This window comes from Falco naumanni, chromosome 18, assembly GCF_017639655.2.
Source record: "Falco naumanni isolate bFalNau1 chromosome 18, bFalNau1.pat, whole genome shotgun sequence".
In the NCBI taxonomy this organism is placed as follows: domain Eukaryota; kingdom Metazoa; phylum Chordata; class Aves; order Falconiformes; family Falconidae; genus Falco; species Falco naumanni.
Window position 1 is genome coordinate 2,439,720 of NC_054071.1, and position 27,758 is coordinate 2,467,477.

General features: G+C 55.3%; 1 protein-coding gene across 4 annotated transcripts in view; it reads left to right on the top strand.

The window, feature by feature from the left end:
• Positions 1–263: 263 nt before the first annotated feature.
• The window catches only part of SCN4A (sodium voltage-gated channel alpha subunit 4), a 39,813-nt gene continuing 12,318 nt past the window's right edge, over positions 264–27,758 (top strand). For 2 of the 4 annotated variants that reach the window (XM_040617164.1, XM_040617167.1), the window contains exons 1-16: positions 264–371; positions 9,004–9,302; positions 9,604–9,722; positions 10,679–10,768; positions 11,451–11,579; positions 11,708–11,799; positions 13,563–13,895; positions 15,664–15,727; positions 16,090–16,231; positions 17,035–17,247; positions 18,116–18,271; positions 18,519–18,642; positions 19,393–19,631; positions 21,433–21,606; positions 21,912–22,268; positions 25,329–25,766. In XM_040617164.1, the coding sequence (XP_040473098.1) occupies positions 9,039–9,302; positions 9,604–9,722; positions 10,679–10,768; positions 11,451–11,579; positions 11,708–11,799; positions 13,563–13,895; positions 15,664–15,727; positions 16,090–16,231; positions 17,035–17,247; positions 18,116–18,271; positions 18,519–18,642; positions 19,393–19,631; positions 21,433–21,606; positions 21,912–22,268; positions 25,329–25,766 (2,934 nt within the window). In that variant the 5' untranslated portion in view covers positions 264–371; positions 9,004–9,038. Of the gene's footprint in view, positions 412–9,003; positions 9,303–9,603; positions 9,723–10,678; positions 10,769–11,450; positions 11,580–11,707; positions 11,800–13,562; positions 13,896–15,663; positions 15,728–16,089; positions 16,232–17,034; positions 17,248–18,115; positions 18,272–18,518; positions 18,643–19,392; positions 19,632–21,432; positions 21,607–21,911; positions 22,269–25,328; positions 25,767–27,758 lie in introns of all 4 variants that reach the window. The other 2 variants (XM_040617166.1, XM_040617165.1) reach the window with 2 other exon arrangements.

The window sequence follows — 27,758 nt, forward strand, 5'->3', positions numbered from 1 at the left end:
TCCATAAAGCCATGGGGACAGTGGGACATCCCAGTCAGTCCATTATACAGGGGAGATCCTGCATGTGTAGCTGATGGGTTGATGCTGTGAGCGCTGGAACCGCCTCCTCTGGTCCTTGCTAGGAAAACGCCTGATGTTGTAATGGTTCAGGGGGGAAAGAGCATATTTACAGGAACCGGTTAAAGAACACGGAGTCCTGCCTTGATTTGGCTGTGCTAATATTGAAATAGCATTTTCTATTTTCCGGTGTGTACATAAGGGTCCGGTGAGCATCACTGAGGGCAAAAGGGCCCTGTGGAGCCACTTGGGCAGCTCCAGCTTCCCTCGGAGAAACTTGCTGGATTTGGGGGTAGGAAAGCGAGTGGCAGCAGGTACTGACGAGCCGGCCAGCATCATTTCTGTGTTCAGCAGGTTGGACTAACGAGGTCATTTGTAGGGGGGGGGGGGGGGGGGGGGGGAAGAGGGAGAATGTGGTGGATGCTTTGCGGAGTTATGAGGGCAAAGATCTCGGCTATAGCTCCGGAGATGCCGGGAAGGGTGCTCAGCCTCTGTGCTTGTCTGTCTGTCCAGCTGCCTCCCTCCTCGGTTATTTATACAGCCCTTGGGGACATCTCATCTTCAAGACCCTCTTCTCCAGATCCAAGAGGATTTGAGTGAGATGCCTGGGGAGCTGGAGGGTGAGAGTGGAGGTGCAGGGCTCAGCACCCGGAGCTGGGCACGGGGAGGGCTGTGGCCCCGTGGTGGTCCTGGTTTGCAGGGTCTGGTATGGGGTATTGGAGTGCGGAGGCTGCGATGGGAAAATGGGCATCCTCCCGCCTCGGGATGCTGCAGGGTCCCTGATACTACAAACCCCACAGGAACATCAGGTCTGGGACCTGCTCCCAGCACTGCTCCTTGATGGTCCCTGTGGGAGTTGGTGGTGTTGTGTCTTTGCTGGAATCCCTTGGAGGTGGCTGCATCGATGCCTTCCTTTCCCTCCCCCCCCCCTCCCCCGAGCCTAGGGGACCCCAAGGGGGGGGCAGCAGGTCATGACAGCCCCACGCCATCCTCCCTTTCCCCACGCTGTCACCTCGCTTCGCAGCCTTCACAGCACCGCTCAGATCTTTTCCAAGCCTGACATGAGAGCTGCTGGCAGGGAGGAGCAGGAGCTTTGGATGACACCCGAGTGCAGTCAGTGGGCAGTGGGCAAGCGCAGGGTCCTCGCTTTAACCCCTTCCCTGCCTGCTGGAGCCTCCACAGCCAAACCTCCCCCCCCCAAAAAAAATAAACCCAAGCAGCCAACCGCCCCGGTGTCCCCTTTCCAGCAGTGCCCTCCCGGGAGGCAGTAAGGACAGCGGGCTGGAAAGGAGGTGGGGATGGGGTGATACCCCCCCCGCTCTGCCGCATCCCCCAGCTCCAGGCAGGAGGGGGTTAGTGCGTTGCTGCAGGATGTTGCAACCTCCTATTTCCATCTGTGGCCAGGGAGAGTATCTGAGGACTTCACAGCTTCCAGCCTATGTGTCCACCCCCGCCCTGGAGCCCTGGAGCACATCGAGGTACCCTTGGTAGGGCTGCGGGCGAACAGGCACCGAAGTGCCAGAGTTCAAGTAAATTCAGGACCAAAACAATCGGAGAATTGTCTCAAATTATTTTCCACGCGGCTTATGGTGCTTGTGGCCGGAGTGGAGGTACCTCTGCAGGGCACGCAGGTTTGGGGGTTTATGTTCCCGGGGGAGGCTGGTGCCCCCGTAGCATGGTCAGCATTAGGGAGTTGGCTCCCCAAAGGAAGCCAGCGGTGACATGGGCTCAGCTGCATCTCCACAAGGAGCTGGGGCCAGGGAGCAGCGTTTGGTCTTGCATGTGCAGGGCACCCAGCGTGGCTGCGACGTCACTGAAAGTGCTGCTGCTGCTGCAGCGCGCCCCGAAACACGGGATTGTGCATCTCATCCTTCTCCTCCTCCATGGAAGTCCCCCGAGCGCCAGCGCAGCCCTCAGCTCATGGGTGCCCTTGTCCCACAGCCCATCGCAAGGCAGATGCCAGGAAAGGGACTGGAGAGGGTTTGGAGACCTCCTCTTGGCCTGCCAGAGACAGGCAGTGTCTAGCAGGCAGAAAGCAGCGGAGCAGCATCATTCCCATCGCAGGGAACTCATACAACGTGTGCTGCAAATCGAGCATGCACTTCTGCATTTGGCCCATGCAACCGTACCAGCATTGCTGCTGCTGTGGGTGACCTGTGGGTAACGCGCAGCGAGTCACCTTGGCTGGTCCAGACCCACCGAGGGGACCGTGATGGCAGCTGAAGAACATGAACTTGCTGCAGCACCTCAGTCCCCCTGGTCTGGCTGGGGAAAGGCACCCAGCAGCGCTGGGCTCGCGCTGGCGTTGTCTTCCAAGGGCTTTCAACAGAGCAACCCTTTTGCTCGGCATCGGGCAAGCTGCAGGCTGCACGGCTTCACCCAGCTCCCCGGGATGACGGATGCTGCTTGGAAGCATCCCACATTCCTGCCAGTGCAGTTGGCTTGGGGCACACTTTAGGCGAAGAAACAAAACACACCCAGAGGAGGGGAAAAAAAACCACGGTGGTGACAGGAGTCGGCACGAGGGGACATGTCATCGATGGGAGCCAGCGGTGCTTGCTGAGCCTGGCGGGCGAGGAGCTGGTGTTTGAACCACATAACCCACGGGACTTCCCAGCCAAGTGCTTAAAAAAAAAAGAGGAATCGAAAGAATAATGCTGGAAAATTAAGAATTAATTTTTTTCTCACTCTCTAAGCCTTCTGAGTCCACTTCTATTTGAAAATGGAGTGGGGAAAAAAAAATGGGGTGACTCTTCATTCTTTTATTGGTGTTATTTGCTTTATGTGAAAACCTAGCACCACCTGCCTTTAAGAGAGGGCAGCCTGAAAACACGGCAGCTGTATGGTGAACTCAGAACTGCCACAGCGGTGGAGAGCCAGCGTCCCACAGCAGCCTCCTACGAGGCATTTGTTTGCAGAAGGAAATTTTGGAGACTTTGCATATCTTTCCATATAGTCTTTACGATGTAGTTACAGCAAAGCATTACGGGACAACAATATATCTGGGGATAGTAAACATCAGACTTTCAAATGGCACATTATCACGTTACAGAAAGGGGCATAAACTCGTTTCTAAAATGGCTAATTTTGCCTGGCACAACGCAAGGGTGTTTATCCCAGTCGCTGCTGGAAACTTTGATAATCTCAAAACCACCGATGCAGCACCGTTCAATCACCCATGTGCAGGGCTCAAAAGCAAATCTCTCCACCCCCTGTGCTATTTGTGAGCAGAAAAAAAACCATTCCACATCAGACTTTTCCAATTTTTCCACTTTTTTTTTTTTTTTTTCCAAAACATGGGGAAAATACAATAGGAAATTAAGACCCCATAGGGCTTTTTTAAGCTGTACCATGCCAGAAGGTTGGGGGTTTTTTTCTGCAGCCATCAGACTTTACAACCAAGCATCGTGCCACCCTGTACACTCAAGGATCATTTAAAAAAAAAAAAGCAAATATCCTGAAGGCGTGACAAAACCCACGGCAGCGATGGCACCACCGCCACAGCACAGCTGGCATCGCCTCCTGTGTTGCTGCTTGGGGTCTCGGCTCTGCAGGGTGCAGGGGCAGGATTTGGCCCTGCTCCTTCTCCTTCCCCGTGGTCCCACCACCGGGGCTGAGCAGTCAGAGGGTAGAGGTGGGAAATGCCAAAGGTGTAAAGACTGGTATTTAATCATCCCCATAAAGCTCCCTGTTCTCCATGGACGTATAAATGTTCTCCTGACCATACGAGTGTCTGTGCCCTTGGGCTGGCTTTGAACCCAATACACATTCTCCTGGCAGCAGATCTCCCAGCCCGTGTGATTTTGGGGGTTTTTAAAACCTATTTAATGGATGCAGGACTGGGGAGGGGAGCTGCTATGGGGGGCTTCATGGGGCATGCAACAAGGTTGGGAAAACAAGACCCACGGTGCAGCCCTGCGGGTCCTCCTGGGTGAGCAAGGCGGCCGCCACGGGGATGGGCAGCATGGAGAATGGATGGCAGCGCTTGGGATGCACATGACTGAGGCACCATCCTAAGCTGTGACTCATCCCCCAACCTTGTGGTCCCAGCTGGTCCCCATTGCACCATCCTGCCCCACCCTGCCTCTCCTCATGGGGATAAATAAAGGAGGGATGGAGAGGGGTGGGCTGCCCTGTGTGCAGTCAGCCCCTGGGTGCTGGCTTGGGTGGAAGTGGTGTGTCCCAGGTGGTTTTGGGGTGCAGGTAGCAAGGAGGGGGTGCTGTGGGGTTGTGTTTTCAGTGTGCTGTGTTGGGTTTGGGTTCTGTGTGCAACTGGGTCTGGTTTCCAGAGCTCTTGAGCTGCTGGGTGCTGCCTTATCTCCCCTGGTATCAACTTGTCATCGCTCTAAGTGTGTGGGCTGGCTCTGGGCTCCCTGGCACCAGCTCTTCCAGAGCTGGCTGCTTGCTGGCTTTGGTGCATGAGCTCCTCGTCCCCATGCTAACCCCTGCTGCAGGGATTCCTGTGCACTGTGAGTCCTTGGTTGAGCATCACCTGCCTCTGCTGTTTCTTGGTGAGCAAAGCTGACTTACGTTGCCTGCTGACCATTCGGGTGGCTTTCTGTCTTGTACATCTGCCCATACCTGTCTCTTCTGGGGTCTTTCCAGAGTGTCTCCTGTGAATCTTGAAGGGCAGGTTTATAGATCACAGAATGGTTTGGGTTGGAAGGGACCTTAAAGACCATCCACCCAAATCCTCTGCCATGTGCAGGGACACCTTCCACTAGACCAGGGCTCCTGGAGCCCTGTCCAACCTGGCCTTGGACACGTCTAGGGATGGGGCAACCATGGCTGCTCTGGGCAACCTGTCCTGGTGCCTCGCCACTCTCACAGTGAGGAATTTCTTCAGGTGGGCAAAGGCAGCTCCTCAAGCTGTGTTTGAAGGTCTTGCTGCAATGCTTGGTACTCAGAGGGTCCCACTGATGTCTCCCATGCTCTCAGTATTTGTAGAGCTGAGATCTTAGAGGCAGTGTGCCTTCGCTTGAGACACCCCCAGTCAGATCTGTCTTTAACCCAGCCCTGAGTATGGGGGGTCATAAGTGCATCTCCTTGGGCTTACCGGGGCGAGGGCCTCTGGATTTGCAGATGCTCTCCCAGAGAAATGTCCTAGGAAGGGAGGAGCAGAGCCCTGGAGCCTGGATGATGGGCTGAGCCCAGCACCTGCATGGGTCAGCAGGATCGGGGCAGACCCCTGGCCACCCTGTGTCCCTTGCAGCCACATGTCTGCACACAGCAACTGGGAAAGTCCTTCCTCCTCTTCCTCAGCCCACAGGTTATTTTCTGGGCAGGGCGAAGTGCCAGTTCTGGATGAGGTGGCTCTCCAAGCAGTTTCAGACAGGACCCTGTCACCCTTCTATCTGTCCTGATTATAAAGAACCTATTACGCAGCATCTCTGGTAGTTTCCAAAGTTTTCCTGTTATTTTGGAGGTGGATTCATTTGCCTGACCTCAGAGTAGCAAAGATATCCCAGGAAACTGAATTTTTATCAAAGCGACGGCCACGCACTCCTGGGCAGGCAGCTGCTCCCAGCTGGTAACGGCTGATGCTGGAGTGGGGGGTGAGATGCTCATCCGTGGTGTTGAACGTAGGCAGTGAGCAACAGCTCACACGTGTCACAGCAAAAAGGAGTTATCCAGCTTAGCTGGACGTCTGAAATTGAAGAAAGCAATAAATAGCAGATCAGAGCTTTGTAGAGACATTTAAGTGGCTGATTTCTTAGCAGGAGACCTGGTGGGGCAAGGGTCTGCCTTTAATAGGGGACTTGGGGGGCGGGGGGGACCCGGGTGCTGGGGAGGGGGGTCACAGGGTGATGCATGCCTGGCACAGCACCTGTCGCTGTGTCCAAACTGCTTTTACCTATTGGAGGTGTGGAGTTTGATCTCTGTTATTTATAGCCGCTGCTATGGGTGCGCCAGGCTGGGAGCGGAGGGGCTGTTTGCCTCATCCCACCGGCTGGTCCCAGGGTGACCTGCTGCACGTGAGGCGGTGGGACCCGGCTGTCTGCCCCATGCCTACTGGCGTGGGAACTGGGCTCAGTGGGGGAGACACGGCTGCTAGGCTGAGCCCCCACAGATCCTGCGTTTGGTCCTTGGTTCCTTCTCTTTTGGGAAGTGGTGATCCACCAGAGATGCTGAGGGCTCCAGGGCTGTGGTGTGCATGAGCTGGGCGTAGGCTTAAGCCCTGCTCCCTGGGGCCATCCCACTATCTCTGGGTGGCCACAAAGAGGTCAGAGCAGGATCACATGCTGTAAAAGACCCCGCAAAGCATTTCCATGCCCAAGGCAACATCCCCTTTGAGGACCCCCTGCATAGCCTTGGGTGGTGCTGCCAGCCCCCAGCATCTTCCCATGTGGCTGCAAGCCCCTATGCCTGCTGCTCCATCAGCCAGTGGATTGGTGCGGGACAGCACGATGGCCTCAACCTAGCGAGAGGAAGAGGAGACATGGGCCAAAAGCAAGGCTGGTGCCACTGGAGCTCCACTCCTGCCGGGGGAGGAATGAGCGGAGTCATGGGGCTGCAGAAACCTGACCCCTACGGTGATCGCTGGTGGCAGCTGGGGCACAGCCACCTCCACCGGGACCACAGGCTGGGTGCAGTGAGCAGGGACAGGCCACCGCTGGGGCTTTAGAGGGGCAGCATCCAGCAGGAGGCTCCAGGGAAGGTGTGGGTCATGCAGCCCCTCCATGCACCAAAGCCTTGGAGAGCGGTGTGCTGGAGCGCTGGCGTGGCCCGTAACGCAGGCTTGCCCTGACAGCTCTCTGAAACCCTCTTTGCAGGGAAACTGAGGCTGCCTAGACCAGCTAGCTCCTGTGAGTCCTTGGAGTCCCCAGGAGATGGGGTGGGTTGGTCCCCCCCAGGTGTGGGTCCTGCTCGAGCACACATCAGCGCATCCCTGGTGGCACTTGGGGCAACAGTGACACAACCCCACGCTTCTGGCTGGAGCTTTGAGGCTGCTGGTATTGAGGGGGATGCAGAGGGCAGGTTTCCAGAGCTGCTCAAGTGAAGCATGAAATGGGTGTAAATCCAGAATAACTCTGGATGAGAAGAGGCAATGGCGGTACCCTGCTGACCTGCTGCCATGGGCACTGACCCCTCAGATGTGTGGTGGCAAAAATTCCCTTTTGCCTTGCTTTGCTGAGGTTCCACCTTTGGGGTCCAGTGTGCCTGGGGTGAGCTGGGGCTGTGCCCACCTGGGCTCTCAGTTTTGCAGCAGTCTGGGCCATGAGCTGGGTCATAGGTGGTGCCAGACTCCAGTTTGCAGTGATGTGACTTGGTTTATCCTATTAGATGACCTTGTTCAGCAAAGACAAATTTTTCCCTTTTATAAAAACAGGTTTAAATAGAAAAATTGGTGCTCTTGCCACTTTATTTTTTTTTTACAAGGTTTCCCTGTCACAAAAGGCAACAAGTTACTTCTATTCCTCTACCAGCTGCATTTTGAATGTACATCAAAGCCCTGGTGCTGGAGCCACCAAGGGGCTTTGCAAACACTGTGATGAAGGTGGCCTCTGCCCAAGAGACATTGTAGCCAGGGACTGGTCCCTGCTTCATCCTTGGGGCTGGATGTGATGGGAGGTGAACAGTAATTCCCCCTCAACACTGTGCTGCTGGGGGGGGGGGGGTGCCTGCCCTTGGCAGAAGAAAATCCATTTTGCACACCAGGATTCAATTCAGCAGCGATAGCAAGGAGAACTAAAATGCAGTTATCCTGCGCTGCTTGAAACCAATACCTCCCTTTGCTGCTGCTTCTACCGCTTGGCTCTATAATCACCATAGGAACATGTCAATGCCATTACGCACCCAGAGTCTCTCTTCCCATCAGGGCTATGAATGTCCAGTTCTCCTTAATTACAAAAGGTTGAAGGTTTCCAGCTCTCGTCAGGGCTTGTGAGGAGTATTGATCCTCAAGCTTTTTGGTGGGCAGGTCCTCAGCAGCATCTCCCACAAGTTTTGGTGCATGGAAGAGTTGCCGCTTGCCAGCGGGATGCTCATTTTGGGGAGGGTGAGGCACAGAGGTGCATCCATCCCAGTATCCCTGCAAAGCAGGATCGAGTGTTGCGGTATATTGGGCTCATCTCTGGCACGAGCTGATTTTTTGGGTCAAACAGACGCTGAGGCAAGGGGACTCAAAGCGAGAACGTTTCTGGTGTCTGGGAAGCCTTTGCCAGGTGTTTTGGCCTCACCTGGGGCATGGCAGCCTGTTCCTGCAGGTGCAACCACCCCTCCGGTGACCACTTTACTCCCCAATCTTTTTTGTTCTGTTGCGCAGTGGAGCCGCTCTTATCTCCCCGTCCCAAACCACCCATCCTATTCCCGTCTAGGGGCTCATCCTGATCTCTGTAACATTAGAAAGTGCCGCTATGACCTGGCTTTTTGGCTCGAGGTAAGACTAACTCGTTCCTCTCGGGAGCAAGGCCACCCGGAGCTGCAGGTGACTCGCCTTTCCTATGGATGGGTGCTGTGAAATGGCCACTGACCCCACAGGTCCATGCTGCCCTGGCTGAGCCACCGCTGGCTTTGAGCACTGCCCACTGCTCGCACAAGGTGCAGGAGGAAAGCATTGCGAAGGGGAGGCAGCTGGAGAGGTGCCGCTGATGCTGGAGGTGGTTTGTTTTGTTGAACAGCCCTGTCTAGGCTGTGAAACCGCGTGTCTAGCAACAGCCAGCTGGTGCCAGGGATGCCAACTGCTCAGCTCGTGTGGTGCTCAACCTGATGGTGCTTTTTGATCAGAGGCTGAATGGGGATCTGGGAGGAGAAGGAGCACACAGGGTGCTCCATCTGCAAGTAATCCATGCGTAAAAATCTTTCTTTCAAGTTCAATATTTCTGCAATAAATCTGTTTGCAAAACCCCACCAAGATCCTGCCACCACCTGGCTTCGAGGGCTCAGCAAAAATGCCCCAAGATGGCACCAGCTGGCATTGCCTTCTCAGCCCCCCTCTCCCAACAGGCTGGGCGCAGGCATCCTGGGAGCAGAATGAGAGGATGGCTGGCCTGCCGTACATCCCGGGCCCCGAGAACCTCCGCCCCTTCACCCCCGCCTCGCTGGCTGCCATCGAGCAGCGCATCGCTGAGGCAGAGGCACTCAAGATAAAGCGGCAGCAAGTGGAGCTGCCTGAGGAAGAGGAAATCAAGCCCAGAAGTGACCTGGAAGCTGGCAAGAACCTGCCCCTCATCTACGGTGACCCACCACTGGACCTCATCGGGACCCCCCTGGAGGACCTGGACCCTTTCTATAAGGATAAGAAGGTGAGGGCGGAGCTTGGACCATGGGCACTAGATGTAAGTCCCAAGAATAAGACCAATGTGTGGACCTCCTCTCCTTTCCACTGTGGTTTAGGGTCTCATCTGAGCCCATCCTGGTGATCCACAGACTGCTGTGGTTGCTTCTTCTCCAAAGCAGAGCATCTGTTCCTTGGTGAAGTCTCCAAGCCTTTGGAGATCCAAAGCATGCATAGAAGTCTCGCTTCTAATGGCAGCACTTGATCCATGGGTGTTTTGGGGGTGTACAGAAGGGCTAACCCACCTCCCTCCTCTCTTTTCTCCACAGACGTTCATAGTCCTCAACAAGGGGAAGGCCATCTTCCGCTTCTCAGCAACCCCTGCCCTCTACCTGCTGGGCCCTTTCCACCCCATCCGCAGAGGAGCCATCAAAGTGCTTATTCATTCATATCCTTGCCCTCTGTGATGCGGCTCCATTGCCAGGTCAAACCCTGATGCTCAGAGTGCAAACAGCCCTGGGGAGAGGGCTGAAAGAAGTGTTTCATGACGGTGTGGTGAGCAAATCTCCCAGGCTGGCCCCCGGTATGGCCAGGACCCACTGCCCAGCCACCCCAAGGCTTTGGTCTCTTCCCAAGGAGTGGGTGCTTGAAGGCTTTGGGCACCTTGGTGGCATCAGCAGCTCAGTCTTGGTTGGAGAAGGGAAGAAACCAAAGTGGTGGAGCTCCTGGGGGGGGAGATTCAAGGTCTCTGAGGTCTGGAGGGACTTGGACAGAAAGGAAGAAGTTTACAGGCCAGGGGATCCTGTCACATCTGCGGAGTGGGAGAACTGAGGAGCTCAAAGGATGCTTCAGGAGGGGGAAGGCAGAGGAACCAGCACATTGGGATACAGGGAAGGAGGCAACTTGGGCAGTGCTGGGACTTTTGATGTGAGTCAAGCAGAGATGGAAAGACAGGAAAGGACCCCCAAAGCAAGAGGGGCACTAGGATGGGTGGGAAGGGACCCCAGCAGAGCTCTGGTGGCAGCAGGGGTTGGTGGCCAGGAGGTAGGAGGAAAAAGAGGGTGTGTTTGTGGCAGAGGGATCAGACAGGTGGGGAAAGCTGAATCCTGGGGTGATGGAGAGAGGAAGGAGCACAGGGGACAAAAAGGGAGGCAGGGCCAGCACCACGGAGGTGGGGAGGTGAGCAGAAAGGGAGGGCAGGGGCCAGGACCATGCACGGGAGCAGGAGGGCCAAGGGGAAAGTGACAGTGCAGGGCTGAGCCGGCAGAGAGCTGCAGGAGCAGCAGGTCAGGGGTGGGACCTGGGTGGGAGCCAGGACAAGAGGAGAAGGCTGCTTGGCTTCATAACCGTGTGAAGGGGGGAATCTAGGCAACAGCCACAGCGTTTCTCCTTGACAGGTTTTAAATTATTCAGCATGTTCATCATGATCACAATTTTAACCAACTGTGTGTTTATGACGATGAGCAACCCCCCGGCGTGGTCCAAGAATGTGGAGTAAGTCCCTGCCTTCCATCACCTCCCCCAGCCTTCGGGGCCACCCCAGCTTGGCCATCCCCAACAGGGACAGGAGCAAGGCCGAGAGAGGGATGTTGGGATCCAGGCACCTTTCAGAGGAGGGCAGGTGTCACTGGGAGGTGCTGGTGGCCCTCTTGTCTCAGCAGGGATGTCCACGCTCTGCGTTAGGTATTGCAAGGAGCAGGAGTGTTTCAGAGCTGCCCAAAGTCTGGTGGGGTCTCTGCGACAGGAGACCACTGCAGAGCAGGTTGGGTTGGGTCAGTGGTGAGAGGCTGAGCAGATCCACCAGCTCAAGGAACATGGACAACCATCCCCAGGTGAGAAGGGAAAGAGCCAGTGTTTTCTGCTGTGGTTTTGCACAATCAGGTCTCAGCAGCGTTTTACAGAGAACACCGTGGTGTTGGGGGATGAGCAGGGATCAGAGGTGTTGCAGAATAGTCATCAAAGGGGTTGGTACCTCAAGATGTCTCAACTTGCCTTACGAGGTGAGGTGAAAACCTCCCCCAGTGCTGAAGCATCCCAAGAACCCAGCAGGGGGTGACTGTGACCCCCCAGACCCAGCTCCCTGAGATGGTCCTACTGGCAGAGGTGGACAAAACCCCATCATGAGCTGGCCCTTGGACCTGGGTGAGCATCCCCTGAGCCACCGTTCCCATTTCAGATACGCCTTCACCGGGATATACACCTTCGAGTCCCTCATCAAGATACTGTCGAGAGGTTTTTGCATCGACGACTTCACATTCCTGCGTGACCCGTGGAACTGGCTGGACTTCATGGTCATCTCCATGGCGTGAGTTTGGTGGGATGGGGGGAGGACAGGAGGTCTGGCCACTGTGGCACCCTGGGGAAGAGGGCTGAGAAACAGTGGGGTAGGTGCCTGGCAGCACCCTTGAAGCCCTTTCCTCTCCTGTCCTGCAGCTACATTACCGAGTTCGTGGACCTGGGGAACATCTCTGCTCTCAGGACCTTCCGTGTCCTCCGTGCCTTGAAAACCATCACCGTGATACCAGGTGGGGCTTGGAGAAGGGGGTCTCCTCTCCATATCTTCCCCTTCTTGAGCTCAGGTTTTCCCACAGTTCACAGCAATTCCTTGTTCTTTTGACAGCTCTAAGAAAAAACACGGGAAATAAGGTATTGGATGCTTATAAATAATTTTCCACGTAATTCAGATTTTGGGTCAGGTCCTGCTGGTTTTACATCTTGAAATCAGCTGTGCTCACTCAGTTTGGCCAGGGGAAGCCCCTGTTGAACCAGGCGTGTTGTTTGTAGGGCTCCTTGGAGATGCCTTCAGTGGGCCTGTGCTCACACTGTGTTTATGGCCTCAACTAACCGATATACTTCGCTTGGTCCTTGGAGCCATAAACACAGTTTTGTCCCCACTGCTGACTGCTCTGTGCCAGGGCTGAGATATTTAATGGGTGTTAGTGCAAGAGCCATGTGGTGAGCGTTTAACATCACCCTAGACATCCAGCCTGTGGTGTGAAGAGCACGTTATGAAGTGCCTCTGATGGATGTCCCCCAGTTCTGATACCTTTTTGATGCTCTGCTGTGGTACCACCTAGTGCAAGCTCACAGAAATGATAGGTCAAACCCCTTGAAGAAGCATGAGATTGAACTGAAAACGGTAATTTCCTGTAATGGATGAATTCTTGTGCCCCTGCAATTTCCAGATCTTTAGGGTTCACATTTGAATGGTTTTTGCTTTCATCAAACAGGCTAAAAATTGCATTTAGCAAAACATAAGCTGCTGCTTTTTTCTGGAATGACATCCCCCCGAGAGGCTCTGCAGAAATAGCAGTTGCAAAAATAAGCTGCTGCTTTAGAACGACTGTCCTCAGCAGTTTCCCAACATAGACAAGCCCTCGGAGAACAGGGTTTTACCTAAACAGTTTAGGGAGGGGGGAAAATGGGGTGATGACAGAGCTAAAAATCATGCCTTGGGAGAATTGCCTCCATGTGATGAAAGCTCTGTGCTCAGAGCTGCTTTTAAGATCAATGTCAGGATGTCCCAGCATCCCCCATCATCCATGTAGAACGTGGATGACAGGAATGACATCCTTCATGTCAAAAGCCCACTGAGGATGTGTGGGCAAGCCTCCTCAAAGGGAACGGGGATGCTGGGGCGGGGGGGGGGGGGGGGGGGCAGAGATGAGTTAATCCCGATGCTTAATGCAGATGTCACTTTGCCACCTTCACTTGGACGCGTTGGGCTTTCTCCAGCTTGGAGGGTTCAGGTTGGAGGGTCCGGCTGGGCTGCTGACCATCCATGGGACAGCAGAACAGGGGAGGTTGGACCACAGAGGCTTTTCTGGAGCTGAGAGCAGTGCTCAGCATCTTCCATCCGGGCTGGCAAATAGTTTTTCCATGTGCCACAGCAAAGTGGTCTGCTCTAGGGATTTGGGCCAAAAAAAAGGTCAGATTGTGGCATCTGGGGAAAACATAAAGCCGAAAGGAACTGATGGCCACCCCACCAGGCTGGGGTGGGCTTTGGCTTGTGATAGCCAGGTTAATGTTGGCATGGGGAGGCTTGGCTGGCACTGGTCCAAAGGTGACAATTTTAGGGGAAGGGTTTATGCTGCCCAGCAACGTGTGGGGACAGAGGGGCAGCTGGGATGCAACACAGGGCCCAGTGCCGGGGGTCTGAGCACATGGGGTGAATTTGGTGATACCACCTGTTCCCACCAGATCCAGCACCTTTTGGGAACGCCATAGCACATAGTTCTCCACAATTAGCAACTGAGCGATTCGCTCAGCGGTGACGCCTCCCCCCTAGGGCTGAAGACGATCGTCGGAGCTCTGATCCAGTCAGTGAAGAAGCTCTCGGACGTCATGATCCTCACTGTCTTCTGCCTGAGTGTGTTTGCCCTGATCGGTCTCCAACTTTTCATGGGGAACCTCAGGCAGAAGTGCGTGCGGTGGCCCCCCCTCAATGACACCTTCCTTGGGGACTTGGGGCTGGACAACGAGACGCTGGCCAACACAACGCTCTACAGCAACTTCACCGATGGCATTGCCGGCAACTTCACCGATGGCATTGCCAGCAACTTCACCAGCAACTTCACCAGCAACAGCACCTTTGATTTCGAGGCCTACATCAATGATGAAGGTAAACGCTTGTGTGTCCCCTTCTCCGTTGATCTATCACCCTGGTTTGCTCCTGGGTTTCCTTGTTCTTCCTCCATGTCAGACTGAGATGGTTTGCTCACATGAATCTTCCAGCCAAAGAGCTTTGCAGGGAGATGTGGGTGAAACAGGGGTTGTGCATGCTCACGGGATGGGCAGGTAAGATCAGATCCTCCTTGCCAGGGCAAACGCAGTCCACCTGGGCAAGCTAAACTCCTCCAGAAAGGTTTCACTACAGGAAGGCCTGGACAAACCAGTGTCTCCATCTCTCCCAGTCGCTAGTGAGGACACAGCCTCCCCATTGGGGTGGGCACTGCTCCGTCTGGCTGGTTGCAGAAGGTAGACCAAGGAGCAGATGGGATTTTGGGCGGAAAAACAGAGGGAAGGATGCAGGGATGACATTTCTCACCAACTTGCACTGCTGCATCATAGCTGGGTCCTTCCCCAAGTACCACTGCATCCAGTGAGCATCGCATACAAACATGCAACGCTGTGACAACCAGCAGGAGGGGATGGGGGGCGGGGGGCAGGTGAGATCAAGCACAGGTCCTTAGACCGGTCCCCAAGTGTGCTTCTTTCCTACTGCTCCTTTTAAACAAGTTTGACCCCAAAAAGTGCAGTGGGATTTTTATTTGTTCTTTGGTTTGGGGTTTTTAAACTCCACGAAAACATAAAAATCTCAGCAAATCTGCCTGGCAGAACTGCACAGCAGTGGGGTGCTCCACAGGGATGTTTCACGTCTCGTTTAGGGCGCTCGGCAGAGCTCAGCAGAAGGTCGGGTTATGTCTCAGCTGAGCTACTTTGCCCAACCGTACGAGCAGCTCTGGCATTAGTTACAGGAAGGCTTCTTGGTAGAGTGAATATTCAACATACAGGATCTAACGAGCACAGGGCAAATAGCAGCAGCACCCTGCAGCCACATGTTTGGTTAACAGATATCAGGGCCAGGCCAAAAACACATCGCCTGGAGTCTCCCAAGCAGGACATCTCCTTGATGAGCCCACACAGGTCAAATAAAAGCCTGGTGGCAAGAAGCCAGGCAGAGCTGGGGATGCTTTCAGGAAGCTTCAGAAATCCCTGGGTGGCTCCCGGTAGGGCTGTGCTGGGTGGTGCCCAGGATGGGGTCCAGCTGCCCCCTGCCATGTCCTGGGGTGGGTGTCTCCAGGTGCTTGTGTCCTGGGGGGCAGGTGACCCGTGGTGGCACTGCTTGGCAGCTTCTGCAGCTCTGGGTCTGTGCTCAAGCTGTAAGGAAGAGCTCTAGGAACCCCCAGTCTGTGAGCAGGACGGGTTTCCCACCAGGCAGGGGCTGGTTGGGATGGGAACAGCAGGAGGAAGGTCATAGCCATGGAGCGGGAGCAGTTAGTTTCCCCAGATCTTTTGGGGACCCCTGCAGTCCCCCATGCTTGGTGCTCCCTGGGATGTCGTACATTTTCCCAGCAAAACAGACCAGCCTCTGTCCTTTGACCACATGTTAACTCACCTTTCCAGGAGGCCTGACCCTGGCCAACCTGGCTGTTTCCAGAGCTCTGTATGGGCTTGGGAGCCATCGAGTTGGGTCGGTGAAACAAGGCGCTGAGCTAGTGCCAAGTAGTTCAATGTCAGTGGCAAAGTCTGGAGAGAAGAGACAACCCAGTGCCCAATGCTGGGATTCAGGGAATTTCCCTGTCAGCAAGGAGCTGCCAAGAACTTGAAAATCAATCTCTGTTTATTTATTTATTTACTTACTTTCTCTTTTTCCCCGAACTGCAAAGCCAATTTCTACTTTCTGGAGGGAGCTCTTGACGCCCTGCTCTGCGGGAACAGCAGCGATGCTGGGTGAGTGCTGCTCACAATGGCGGCTGAGGGTTCCCTCTGCCTCCCTGGGAAGGGGACAAGGCAGCCAGCACACCCTGTGGGACTACTGATGCCTGGGATGGGACAGGATTGGGGCTGGGGGGGGTATCGGTCCAGGCACCCCGGTTGTATCAGCTTGGGGAAGGGGGTATCAGTCGGGGCATCCCGACTGTATCACCTTGGGTGGGGAGGAAGGTACCGGTCTGGGCATCCCAACTGTATCAGCCTGGGGGGGAGAGTCTGTGGAAGCCTCCCAGTGCCACCAGGGATGGAGCGTTTCGCGGTGGGTGCAGGAGGGCACCGCTGGGGGCTCATGCCAGCTGCCTCCGCGGCTCCTTTGGTAGGAAGTGCCCTGAAGGGTACCAGTGTATGAAGGCGGGGAGGAACCCAAACTACGGCTACACCAGTTACGATACCTTCAGCTGGGCTTTCCTGGCCCTCTTCCGCCTCATGACGCAGGACTACTGGGAGAACCTCTTCCAGCTGGTAGGCACCAAGTTTTTCTCTTTGTGCAAATGCTTCTGTCGTTTGGATGCTGCCCTTGGTCTAGGACGGGTAAAAAGTCACTTGATTGGAAACTTGTGGGACCTTGTCCTGTGGTTTACGAATCTAAGCAGGATCGGCAGAGATGGGGCATGATCCCATCCAGTTCCCTAAACCTGAGCAGTGCAGTGTATTCTCCAAAGTCCAGCAGTGCTGCCAGCTGTATCATGGAAATCAGGGATTTATATCTACTACGTGTCTGGCTTGAGCCAAGAGAGAGGGTGAGGAGGAAAAGCTAGGTCACTGGTCCTCTGCATTGAGTCATCCTTGAGGGAGAAGTTGTAGACACCGTAAAATCCCAGCTGACTCTGGGTCCAGAGACTGTTTAGATAAAAGCAAGCCAACATCCAAGGGCTGCACATGTCCTGTGGAAATGAATATGCCCAGATCTGGAGTTGGAAAAGGACCACTCTTGGCCCAGGGGTAAGACCTGGGAAGCTGGGTCACAGCAAAGTGAGTCTCTGGTGAAATATTGGTCCCACCTCCACTCATGCTTGCAGTCCTTGGGCTGCCAGATACACAGAGCAGCGTGGCTGGGTTGGCCGAGACTTCTGGCTGCTTCACGCAAGCCCTAACCCAGTGCCATGGACTGCAGGAAGGTCAGCTGGGCCACCACCAGCCCTTGGGGAAGATAGGAGCAAAATATCCTATCCCACCACCAAAGGGAGGGTGCCCTAGTGCGAGACCTTTCCCTGGAAACATCGCCAAACCGATGTGGTGACGTCCCGTGCCTCCTCTCTCCACAGACGCTGCGTGCAGCAGGGAAAACGTACATGATCTTCTTTGTGGTGGTTATATTTCTTGGTTCCTTCTACCTCATCAACCTCATCCTCGCAGTAGTGGCCATGGCTTATGCAGAACAAAATGACGCCACGTTGCTGGAGGAGCAGCAGAAGGAAGAGGAATTTCAGCAGCTCATGGAGCAGCTGAAGAAGCATCAAGAGGAGCAAGAGAAGATGGTTGGTGGAAAGTGTGGAGACCAAAATGAGGGACCTTAGGAATCGGGGGAGAAAAGGGGTGGCAGCAACCTAGAGAAATGGAGAAGGCAGAGGGAATAGGGCTGAGAGTGAGGGTAAAGTGCCTACAAGAAACGGGGGCTCAGATCCATTTAATATCCAGTGACTTGAGCGTGGAAGCCACGCAGCAGCTCAGCCATGTGCAGTGGGAACAGAGAGGTTCTCACTCTGCTGTGGCATCCTAAGTGCTACCAGAGAGTGTAGTAAAATTCAAATATTAATACCACTGTCAGAAAGAAAAAAGAAAGGAAAAAAAGAAAAAACGAAATTATTGTATATGCAAATGAACACCTAATGAAACATTTGGGGGAAAAAAAAATTAAACTTTGACGCAAACATTCACAAAATCAGTACAAGTCCAAAAATCTTGGACAGCATGTTTCAGCAAAAGCCTTGAAGATTTTGCTTCTCTCCCATTTGGGATGAAAGCATGTTTCAAAGATTAAAGTTTCCTGCAAGACAGAAATTAGAAGTTTTGCGTAATTTTGTCCCTATGAATTATTCACCCTGATCCCATCTGAACGGATTTAATACCGCTGTGTGAAGAGCTTAGTACAGTGGGGCGTGCAAGCGAAAAGGGAAGGTTTGCAACTTCTGTTTAGCTACTGCAAATTGTTACCCCTCATCGCTGCTTGTGAGGATCTGAGTTTGCTGCCCAGGTCCTGCAGCAGCCGACTTTGGAGTCACGAGTCCTGCCCAGGACACTCCTGGGGCTTGATCCATCCCCCTCCTTCACCTGGTGCCCCACAGCCATCGCGGGAAGCTCCGACGGCGGCGGGCACAGGGGTGATGGGGATGTGGGTTGCTGCAGTTGCAGGAGCGAGGGTCCAGCAGCGGTTCCCTGCGCAGCAGCATGGCTGAGAAGGAGCGCGACTCCGACCTGAACAGTGACCAGGACAAGCCAAAGGACTGCAACGGGCAAGTGATCCCCAAGGTTGTGCTGCAGCGGTCTGCTACGGTGATTGATGTACGTGCCCGATGGTCTCTGCCATCCCTTGAGGGTTCCCACCTGATAAACCGGGGGGGGGGGGGGGACAGGCTCATGCCCAGCTTGTTGTGGGTCGGATCTGACGAGCCTTTCTGCAGCCCAGCTCCTGTGCTGCACCCCAAGGTCTCCCCAGACCCTGCCCTTTTTCCTGCCTGCTCTATCTTTAAGTGCATGACACAGCCTGCAGCGCTCTGCATTCACCCCCTGTGGCCTCCTCTCCTTCTAGTTCAACCCAGCCAATGAGCCAGAGAAATCAGACCACAACCACCTCGCTGTAGGCAACTCAGATGGGCCAGGCCTTGAGAAGAGGGTGGGGAGCACCATCAGTGTCCTCTCCAACGCCGTGGAAGGTACGTCCCTCCCCAGCCCAGGCGTGCATGTGCAGCCAGCTGGTTTCACCCAACCGTTGCGCGTTGGTGGACTTGGGGTGCTCGGTGCAACCCAGTGACAGCAGCTGTCCCGGATCTCCAGCCCTAAGCAAGGGGTGACTCTGGACCTGGGGTCTCCATAGGAGGTGTTGCTCCAACAAGGCTTTTCATTTCGGCTCACTAGGATGATGCCTGGAGGAGATAATACAATATCTCATGCAGGTGAATGGGATTGCGATTGATTACAAGTTTCCAGAGTCAACTGAGAGCTGTTGGGTGGCTTCCCAAGAGCTACTGTCTCAGCTTCAGCAAAAAGTACCGGGGCCTCAGTGATAACAGGCTTCTGAGCCCCATCCTCCCTGAGAATGGGCACCAAAGCCTCTGGCCACCCCAGAGCAGCTCTCTGGGATGTCCCGGCAATCTCAGCGTGGCAGGGACACCTCAAATCCTGCCCAGGTGCTGAGGGTAGGATTGGACCTACAGTTCCCCGACTGATCTGCCTTTCCATCCCTCTCTGGTTTGGTAGGTAAGGTCTGCAACCTCACTGTGCCAGGGCATGGGAGGGCTCCTCCTTTCAGCCCCCGTATTTAACTCGTAGGTGATCTAGGACTGGTTCAGGACCTCAGGAGAGATCTCTTCTAGTGGGTTAGCATTTATGCTGTCCTCCCCTGGGGCAGGGAGGGGGGAGGGGGGCAAGTCTACACTGATGTCATTTTTCTCTCCTGCCCTCAGAGCTGGAGGAAGCTCACCAGAAGTGCCCATCTTGGTGGTACAAATTTGCCCACACATTCCTGGTCTGGAACTGCTGTCCTCTGTGGATAAAGCTCAAGGAGTTTGTCAAGCTGGTGGTGATGGACCCCTTCGTGGACCTGGGCATCACCATCTGCATTGTACTCAACACAGTTTTCATGGCCATGGAGCATTACCCCATGACGGAGGAGTTTGAGAATGTGCTGTCCGTGGGCAACCTGGTAGGCAGCTACGAGCATCCTGCTCTTCCCTGTTTGATGGCACAGCAGCCACGCCGTCCCTGCTACCGCTGTGTCACCTGAACAGCATGCATGCATGCCAGGAAACACATCCCAGCTGCTGAGAAAGTGCGGCAGGGGTCCGATCGCAGCGTTCCTGTGCTGGGTTGGACTTCAGGATGACTCAGGTCAAGGGAAGTGATATGGGGGTGGGATCCGTCATCCCCTGCTCCCCTTCTGCTGCACCTTCTGTCTTGCTTGGTGCATGTCGGCGATGCCAACGTGGCCATGGCCTGGCAGAGCTGCCCTGAGCCACCTCCTTCGTTGCAGCCCAGGGTCAGGCACCAGCTGCTGCCAGCCCTGGCTGGCACCAGTGTCCTCACGATGCCGGGGGGGCATGTGGCAGAGCAGGGGCCGTTTCAGATTCTGGGAGCAAACACCTCCCACTGAGCAGGAACAGCAATGTTAAAAAAAACAAAAAAAAAAAACACACCAGGACTTTTCTGGGTGAAATTCCTGCAAATCTGGGCTATTCTGATTAATAGGCATATTGAACAACCAGCTGTGGCTGCTCCTGCTGGAGCTTGGGATAAATGGCTTTCAGCTGGATGCAATCTGCCGGTGGGGCGAGTCCAGGAGGCTCCAGTAGCTCTGGGAAACACAGCTAAGGGATGGGAGAGCTTGTCATCTCCTCTCCTGCCACCTTGTCCTGCTCCAGCACCTGCTGGGGCCTCTCTGAGCACAGGCACTGGAGTGACACACGCCGGTGCCCGAGCGCCGGGCGGGCAGGATGACGCTGAGCACATAGCTGCTTTGTCTCTGGTTTCATTCAGGAAATACAAGGGGATTAATCGGCTGTTGCTCAAAGCGTGATCACGCTGCAAAGACAGCCCCAGCTTTTCCTTTGGGCCAGCAGCGGTTTCTGGCTGCGTGTAGACCCCCGTGCTGGGTGGGGATGGGGGTGATTTGCTGGGGAAGGGCCAGGTAGGGATGGGAGCAGGAGAAGCAGCTCTCACTGAGCCACAGCCCCCCCCCCCCATCACCACATCGCGTGTCTGTGCCTGAGATGAAAGCTGCGGTGCCTGCTGCCTGTCTCGCTGCAGGCAGAAAATGGTTAGGCTGTGAAGGAAAAGAGCAGGGATCAGCTGGCAGGAGCAGAAAAGGGGACATTTGTGGGCTGGCGTGCAAAGGGGCATGTCAGGGAACATTCCCTGGGATGCCGGTGGAGAACTCTCCCTGCAGCCCCCCCTCCCACGGACCTGTGCATCCCAACGCGATCCACATCCAGGGCAAAATTTGTCACTGGGCCCCCTCTGCACATGCCGTGTCATGAAATTGCATCGAGGATGCTAATTGTCACATTGCTGATCCCGCTCCGGAGCAACGCGATAATGCACAGCGCCGCTGTAGTCCCAGGAAAAGAATCACGTGTAAAAGCTGGATCAGCTTTCGCAGGGCTCTGGGAGGGGCAGGGGAATCCCAGTAGCAGCCCAGTTCCCAGTGCTGGGAATCTCTGTGATTCAGCAGTCGTTCAAAGGGGGTCCCTTTGCCAATGAAACTTTTATTTTTAATTTCCACCTGCCAACATGGCACTTTCGTGTCTCTCCAGAGGCAGTCAGTCACCAGTACTCCCAGCCTGGCTTCACAAGCCACACTGGGCGGCAGCTGGGGAGCTTGTTCCCAACTAGGACTGCACCTAATGGAATTAAATACTTTGGGAATACACCAAAAAAGGTGCCACCCACCCCACAGCAAAGCTCAGCACTGTCTTGCAAGCAAAGTGACAGGGTGCTGTTTCCCACAGGTCTTTACAGGGATCTTCACGGCGGAGATGGTCCTGAAGCTCATTGCTCTGGACCCCTACGAGTATTTCCAGCAGGGCTGGAACATCTTCGACAGCATCATCGTCACCCTGAGCCTGGTGGAGCTGGGCTTGGCCAACGTGCAAGGGCTCTCTGTGCTCCGCTCCTTCCGCTTGGTATGTGCCGCGGGGACGAGGTGTGCCTGGGGGTCTTGGATGCAATTGCCACCAGGGTGGAGAAATGGCTCGTTCAGCCTCCTTTATGGCAGTCACCAACTTGTCCCCTGTTAAAGATAACGTTGACAGTCGAGCTAAAGATTTAAGAAAGTCTGTGCTCTTTGCAAAGCAGTTGGGTGTTTAATCCCTCTTGCCTAAATCAAACTGCCACACGAAAGTCTAAGCCCAGCTTCGCAGCCTTGCTGACACTTTGTGGCAATGGAAGCCCCAGGCAAATCAATGCCTTGTCTCCTTGTTCCTCATAGCTGAGGGTTTTCAAGCTTGCCAAGTCCTGGCCCACCCTCAACATGCTCATCAAGATCATCGGCAACTCAGTGGGTGCCCTGGGGAACCTCACGCTGGTGCTGGCCATCATCGTCTTCATCTTCGCCGTGGTGGGGATGCAGCTCTTTGGGAAGAGCTACATAGAGTGTGTGTGCAAGATCTCCATCGACTGCACGCTGCCCCGCTGGCACATGAACGATTTCTTCCACTCCTTCCTCATCGTCTTCCGCATCCTCTGCGGGGAGTGGATCGAGACCATGTGGGACTGCATGGAGGTGGCTGGCCAGACCATGTGCCTTATCGTCTTCATGATGGTCATGGTCATCGGGAACCTCGTGGTTAGTCTCGGAGCTGGGGTGGTCCTTCAGGGAAAGGTGGGGGGGCAAGGACAGAGGGTATTGTGGGGCGGGGACGCCTCTGCCCCTCGCTCTCTGGCCAACATTGTCCAGCTCAGCCCATCTACAGGGCTACGCCTGCAGGCATGGTTGTGTTGGAGCTGTGCAGGAGCGCGGGCAAAGGGCTCGACCTCCCTCCTGCAGGCCCGGTGGGATGCGCTGTGTGCTCAGTTCCATGTAAAGCAGGGAAAGAAGCAGTTTCTGAGGGACCTTCAGCTGAAATGAGATGAGGAATAGAAGGGGGCACCAAGGCATGGAGAACTTAACGACAGGCTTTAGGCAGATGCAGGAGCAACTCTGGGACAAGAGAGAGCTCATCTTTAAGCGGCCCTTTCTTCTCCATATGGCGTTTCAGGCTTTCCTCCCCTATTGCCCACTGTCCTGCAATGGGGGATGGAGGCAGGGTTACATTCAGCTCACCCCAGGGCTGACAGTTTGCTCCTGGCTGCTTTTGGGAGCGGATCCCACCCCCCCCGGGAAGGCTTTTGCAGATCCCCAGCATCCCCAATCCTCATGGTGGTGCAGGTGGCATCCTGGCAATGCACGACCCCTCTGCAGCAGAGGGGGTCCTTCCCCCAGGTCCTGGTCACCATCACCCTCCATCGCTGCCCGTTGCCCTCCCCACTAACCCAAGCTGCTTGCTGCCTGCGCTGCGGGTTTGCAAGTTCCAAGCGAGCATGAAATCCTTTCTAAACTTGGTAACCCTCTTGCTGGCGGCTTTGAAGCTTGTTTTCCAGCCAGCATGGGCCCTGCTCTCCCTTCTTAAGGAGCAAGGCAGGGGAGGGAAGTGCGGCAGCTTGCAGAATCGCTCCTATTACTTGCCGGGGTTGTGTAAGCCCTTTGGAATTTACTTTGAAAAACTATCTACCCGGGGAGCTGCTGACACCTCCCCACCACCATGCCTGCTCCAGCCCCAGGCTGGCACAGCCCTCCAGAGGGGGGAAAGCAGCCCCCGGGGAGAAACCCAGACCACCCCATGGCTCGGGTCAGGGGCAGGGCAGCTGGGAGCATCCCGCTTCGAGGGCAGCGAGTTGGGATTTGGGTGCTGCTTGGGTTCGCTGGCTCATACCAGGTTTTGGGGGGCTGTGAACTAGCTCCCATAGCAGTATGGAGAGCCATGCTGGCTGCAGAGCTCACCCTGGGGTGTCCTGGGGGCTGTGCAGGGCAGGCACAGTGCATGCATTGCCTCGAGATGTTCACCCAGGTTGCCCATCACCCAGCAGGCAGGCGGCAACAGCCTTTCGAAAGGAGGCTGCCTTTTGGGGGACAACCTGTTCATTTGAATTGCGATGCTGAACCAGGCTGAAAATCAGCCAGAAGCAGCGGGAGCATCTCCAGAACAGTCTGCAGGGAGTGCAGGGGCTTAGAGACTGGAATGGCAGCTGAGGCTCTCCCCAAAATGGGCTCTGGAAACTTTTTCTCTTCTGGAGCCAGTTTTTGGAGTAGGACAGCCCATCCACCCCTCCAGGAGACTCCTGGAGAAGACATGGGGGCAGCACGATTTTCAGCTGGTGGGGTCAGAGGCAGCTTTCCTGGAGGTGTAGCCCTCCCGGAGATGGCACCCCAACTTTCAGGGCACGCTTTGCAGCTCCTGCTGTGCTCTGTGCTGTGGCACAGGGTTCATTTAAAGCTAAGTAGAGAAACGTGGCACACGACCACCTCCAGAGCCATCTCTGCCCCCTTCGTCCTCTCTGCCAGGCTCTCCTGGCCACGTCTCAGGTATTTCTGAATCCTGGAGCCTGTCCCACACAGCCTCCCAAGCATCCCGGCTGCAGGAGGTGTGTGTTTCTCCCCGCTTCCCCTGCAGAGCAGTCAGGCGACGGCTGGGCGTCCTTTGCTGTTAATGACACTCAGAGCACTTCCTTTGGGGTTATTAAGGGAAAAGGGAGGAAGTCCGTCGGGTGACAGGCTAATGGACTCCCATCCAAAAAAGTCAGAGCCAACAGCACCTATTAGCTGTAATTGGTACTTAACGTAAGCATTAAACTGGTGGGATAGTAGGGATTTATTTAAAGATGCGATTTAAGTCATATGGTATGAGCCATGTGAAAACAGCAGTGACCTTGAATAGCAGCTAATTCCCTTCTCAGATAGTGCTGGCACAAAAAGGCACAAACATCAACAGCTGTGGGCTCGGCCCATCGGCCGCCCCGTGCAGCAAGCACATGTCTGGGTGCTGCCAGGGCTCCCGTACCCCGCGCAGAGCCCATCCTGCTCCTCATGAGCTACTCCAGGTTTCTGGCATGCAGCGAGTCCAGCCCTGCCAGGCCAGGCTGTGGTGGGGTCCAGACACATTTTGGGCATGGTGAAGCAGTAGAGATCTAGGGGAAGCAGGGGAGAACCGGTGCTTGGAGCTAGATAGAGCATTTGTACCCCATGGGCTGACTTGTGCTGAGATGAAATACCCCCTTCTGTGGAGCAGAGCAGTCTCTGCTAGAGAGGGATGAGGGTGCAGGTGTGGCTCAGGCTTATACGTGGCTCTGGGGCATTGGGGACCTTCAGGAGCTTGCTGGGTGTCTGGGCTACCAGAACTAGCAAAAAGGAGAGGAAAAGCTACAGCCAGGAGGGCAATAAGTAGGATGTTTTTCCCTGGGAAGAAAAGGGAGAGCCGAGTTGCATCCCTGTGGGATGCTCAGCCAGGCCAAGAGCTCCAAGAGAGTGAAGCGGGGGACACGCTGGTGGACCCACAGGGGAGGTGGTTTGAGAGGGGCTGAAGTAATGGCTGGTATCACTTGCACATGGATCAGCAGGACCCAGGCAGCTGGGGGTGACACTGAGGGCATCGGAGCCCAGGGAGGCATGAGAGCACCATGTCCATGCCCTCCAGGAGATAGGGCTGGCATCTCTGCAGTCCCCAGAGCTGGCTGACAGGAGGACAGAATCCCATGACACGCTCAATGAAGGGGTCTTCTTCACAGCCATGACCAGTCCCTGCCACTCCAGCCTGCGGGGATGGTGTTGGTGCTGGATGTCGGTGCTGGTATTTGCTTTTGTCCCCTCCAGGTGCTGAACCTGTTCTTGGCTTTGCTGCTGAGCTCCTTCAGCGCCGACAGCCTGGCGGCGTCTGACGACGACGGAGAGATGAACAATTTGCAGATCGCTATTGGCAGGATCACCAACGGGATCGACTTTGTAAAGACCTCTGTCATCACGCTGCTCCACAGGCTGTGGAAGGGGAAAAAGGTGGCCCCGGAGGAAGAGCAAGAGCCCAATAAGAGGGACAACTCTGTGCTAAACCACGTGGACACTGGCCAGGAGCCCAAGTCGGAGTACCTGGACGGAGTCACTGGCAAAGAGCATTTTTTCATGGATGAACTGGACCACATGAATTTCATTAACAACCCCAACCTGACAGTGCAAGTCCCCATCGCCTCGGAGGAGTCTGACCTCTACGAGGAGACCAGCACCCAGTCTGACACCGAAGACACCAAGGTAAGAAAAGTGGGTGGAAGGATTTCAACCCAAAACCCAGGACTGACCCATTCTTGTTGTGCTGCCCAAAGAACGATGCTTTTGATGATTTGGATTACTTTTAGCTTTTCCACAATGTGTGGTACCGGCCAAACTTGGAGGGTTTCAACCTGGCATTTCCCAGTATAAGCTGGTGGGGGATGGGGGTGTCCCAGCAGGGTTTGGCCCATTTTGGGCTGGACTGTGGGGTTATGGCTAATACCAGAGGGACCCACTGCACCACAGGCTCGGCGCAAGGGTTGAAGCGCTCAGTTTGGGGTTAAAGTTTTGCAAGAGGAATTTGATGCCAGGAAATCTGCTGATAGCACTAACATTAGATCCACTGCTAATGCCTCAGAAAAGCATCGTTGGGAAGGGTATGAAACCAGATGGAGGAGCTTAGCACAAGTGAAAGTGGAGTGCTGAATTTTGGATCCAAAGCTGGCGAGACAGCTGATGTCGGCATCGCTGCGTCGCGGCCCAGAGAGGACGGTCAGCACTCGTGGGACGCTGATCACCTTGGTGCTCTGGGAGGATGGCAGGGAGATGCAAGAAAAACTACTCGGAAAGACCCTGAGCGGACAGAGAAAGGAGGGTGGTAGTCTGGTGGGAAACCACTGCTGGCAACGGGGTCGTGCTGAGGTCCTGGGGGAACGCGGGGCAGTGGGGATGCTGCGGTGGAGGGGAGCAACTGCATCAGTCTGAGGAATAGCGTAACAGTTCTGACCCGGGGGTTTATCACGACTGTCGGTGGCCCCTCTGCCCAGGAGCTGAGGAGCCTCTGGGCAGCTCTGTCCCAGCTAGCCCCACTCGGGCGGTGTGCTGGGGCAGCAGGCAGTGTGTGGTGCAGCTTAGGCGCAATCACAAGTGGTGCTGAGTGCCTGGCGTTTTTCCTGCAATTTTTCCTGCTACAAATCCAGTCCCGTAGCCCTAACCTCCGGTACCCCCAGGCCATGCCATAGCACACTGGCTGTGCAGTTGCGCTGCACAGAGGTGATGCTAACGGCAGCCTGGCCGCTGCAGCGGGACACATCCAGTCTGGTCTGTGGGGTCCCCCCGGACCTCAGTTTCCCACCACTGTGATATATTTCCCGGCAGCTGGGGGAAAACCTCGGTGTGCAGCTATTGGACATGTCCCAGTGTGGCTCAGGGTTTTGGGGACTGTGTCCAGCTGACATCTAGCAGCACCCGCCCCACTGCCCTGTTGTATTTTGAGAGCCACCCCTGGCTGCTCAGCATACGCAGGGGGAAAACAGCATTTTTCAACCACTAAATGCCAGTCCACCCCATCGTCGCTACTGGTTTTGGTGGCGACTTTCAGTCAAACACTGACCAAGGTGCAAGCCAGGGGTGTGCGTGAACAACCCAGCCCTTGCCCGAACAGGCAGGGTGAGCGACAGGCTGGCAGTCAGCATGTGAAATGATAATTAGAAATCAGGTGTTAATTGGTGGGAGCCCTGAGCTGGTTCTCGGGAAGGATTGCTCCTAGCTGGGTGTGCTCGTATGCCGTGGATTAGCTCCAGATGGAGCCAAAGCCCGGCACACCGCCTCGCACCCATGACACGGGCACCCTGACGGCTGCGGACTGGGGGGGGTTCTCTGGGTGGGCTGCTCAGAAAATGCTGATAAATGCTCTCCCCCTTCCAGAGCGGCTCCTTTCTGAGGCAAAGATATTTTTCATGGTGAAATGATAGTGGCAGGATGACGGCAGCAAAGCGGCTGCCCCCCTTGAGTAATTTCTGCATCCTGTAGATTTATCTTCTGCACCGCAGAGCAGCGAGGAGGTGACAGGAACAGCGGTGTGGGTGTGTGGCTGCGCAGCGTTGGTGCTGTGGTTCAGGGCTTTCCTGGGGGGCTTTTTGCCTCGAATTCCCACCCTGCTGGGCAGGGGGATGTCTCCTGAGATGCTCTGGGGTATGGTGCGTCACAGGAGTATTGTCAAGCGCTGTGAATGATGGGGGTGGCAGGGTGAGTCTGGGTGCG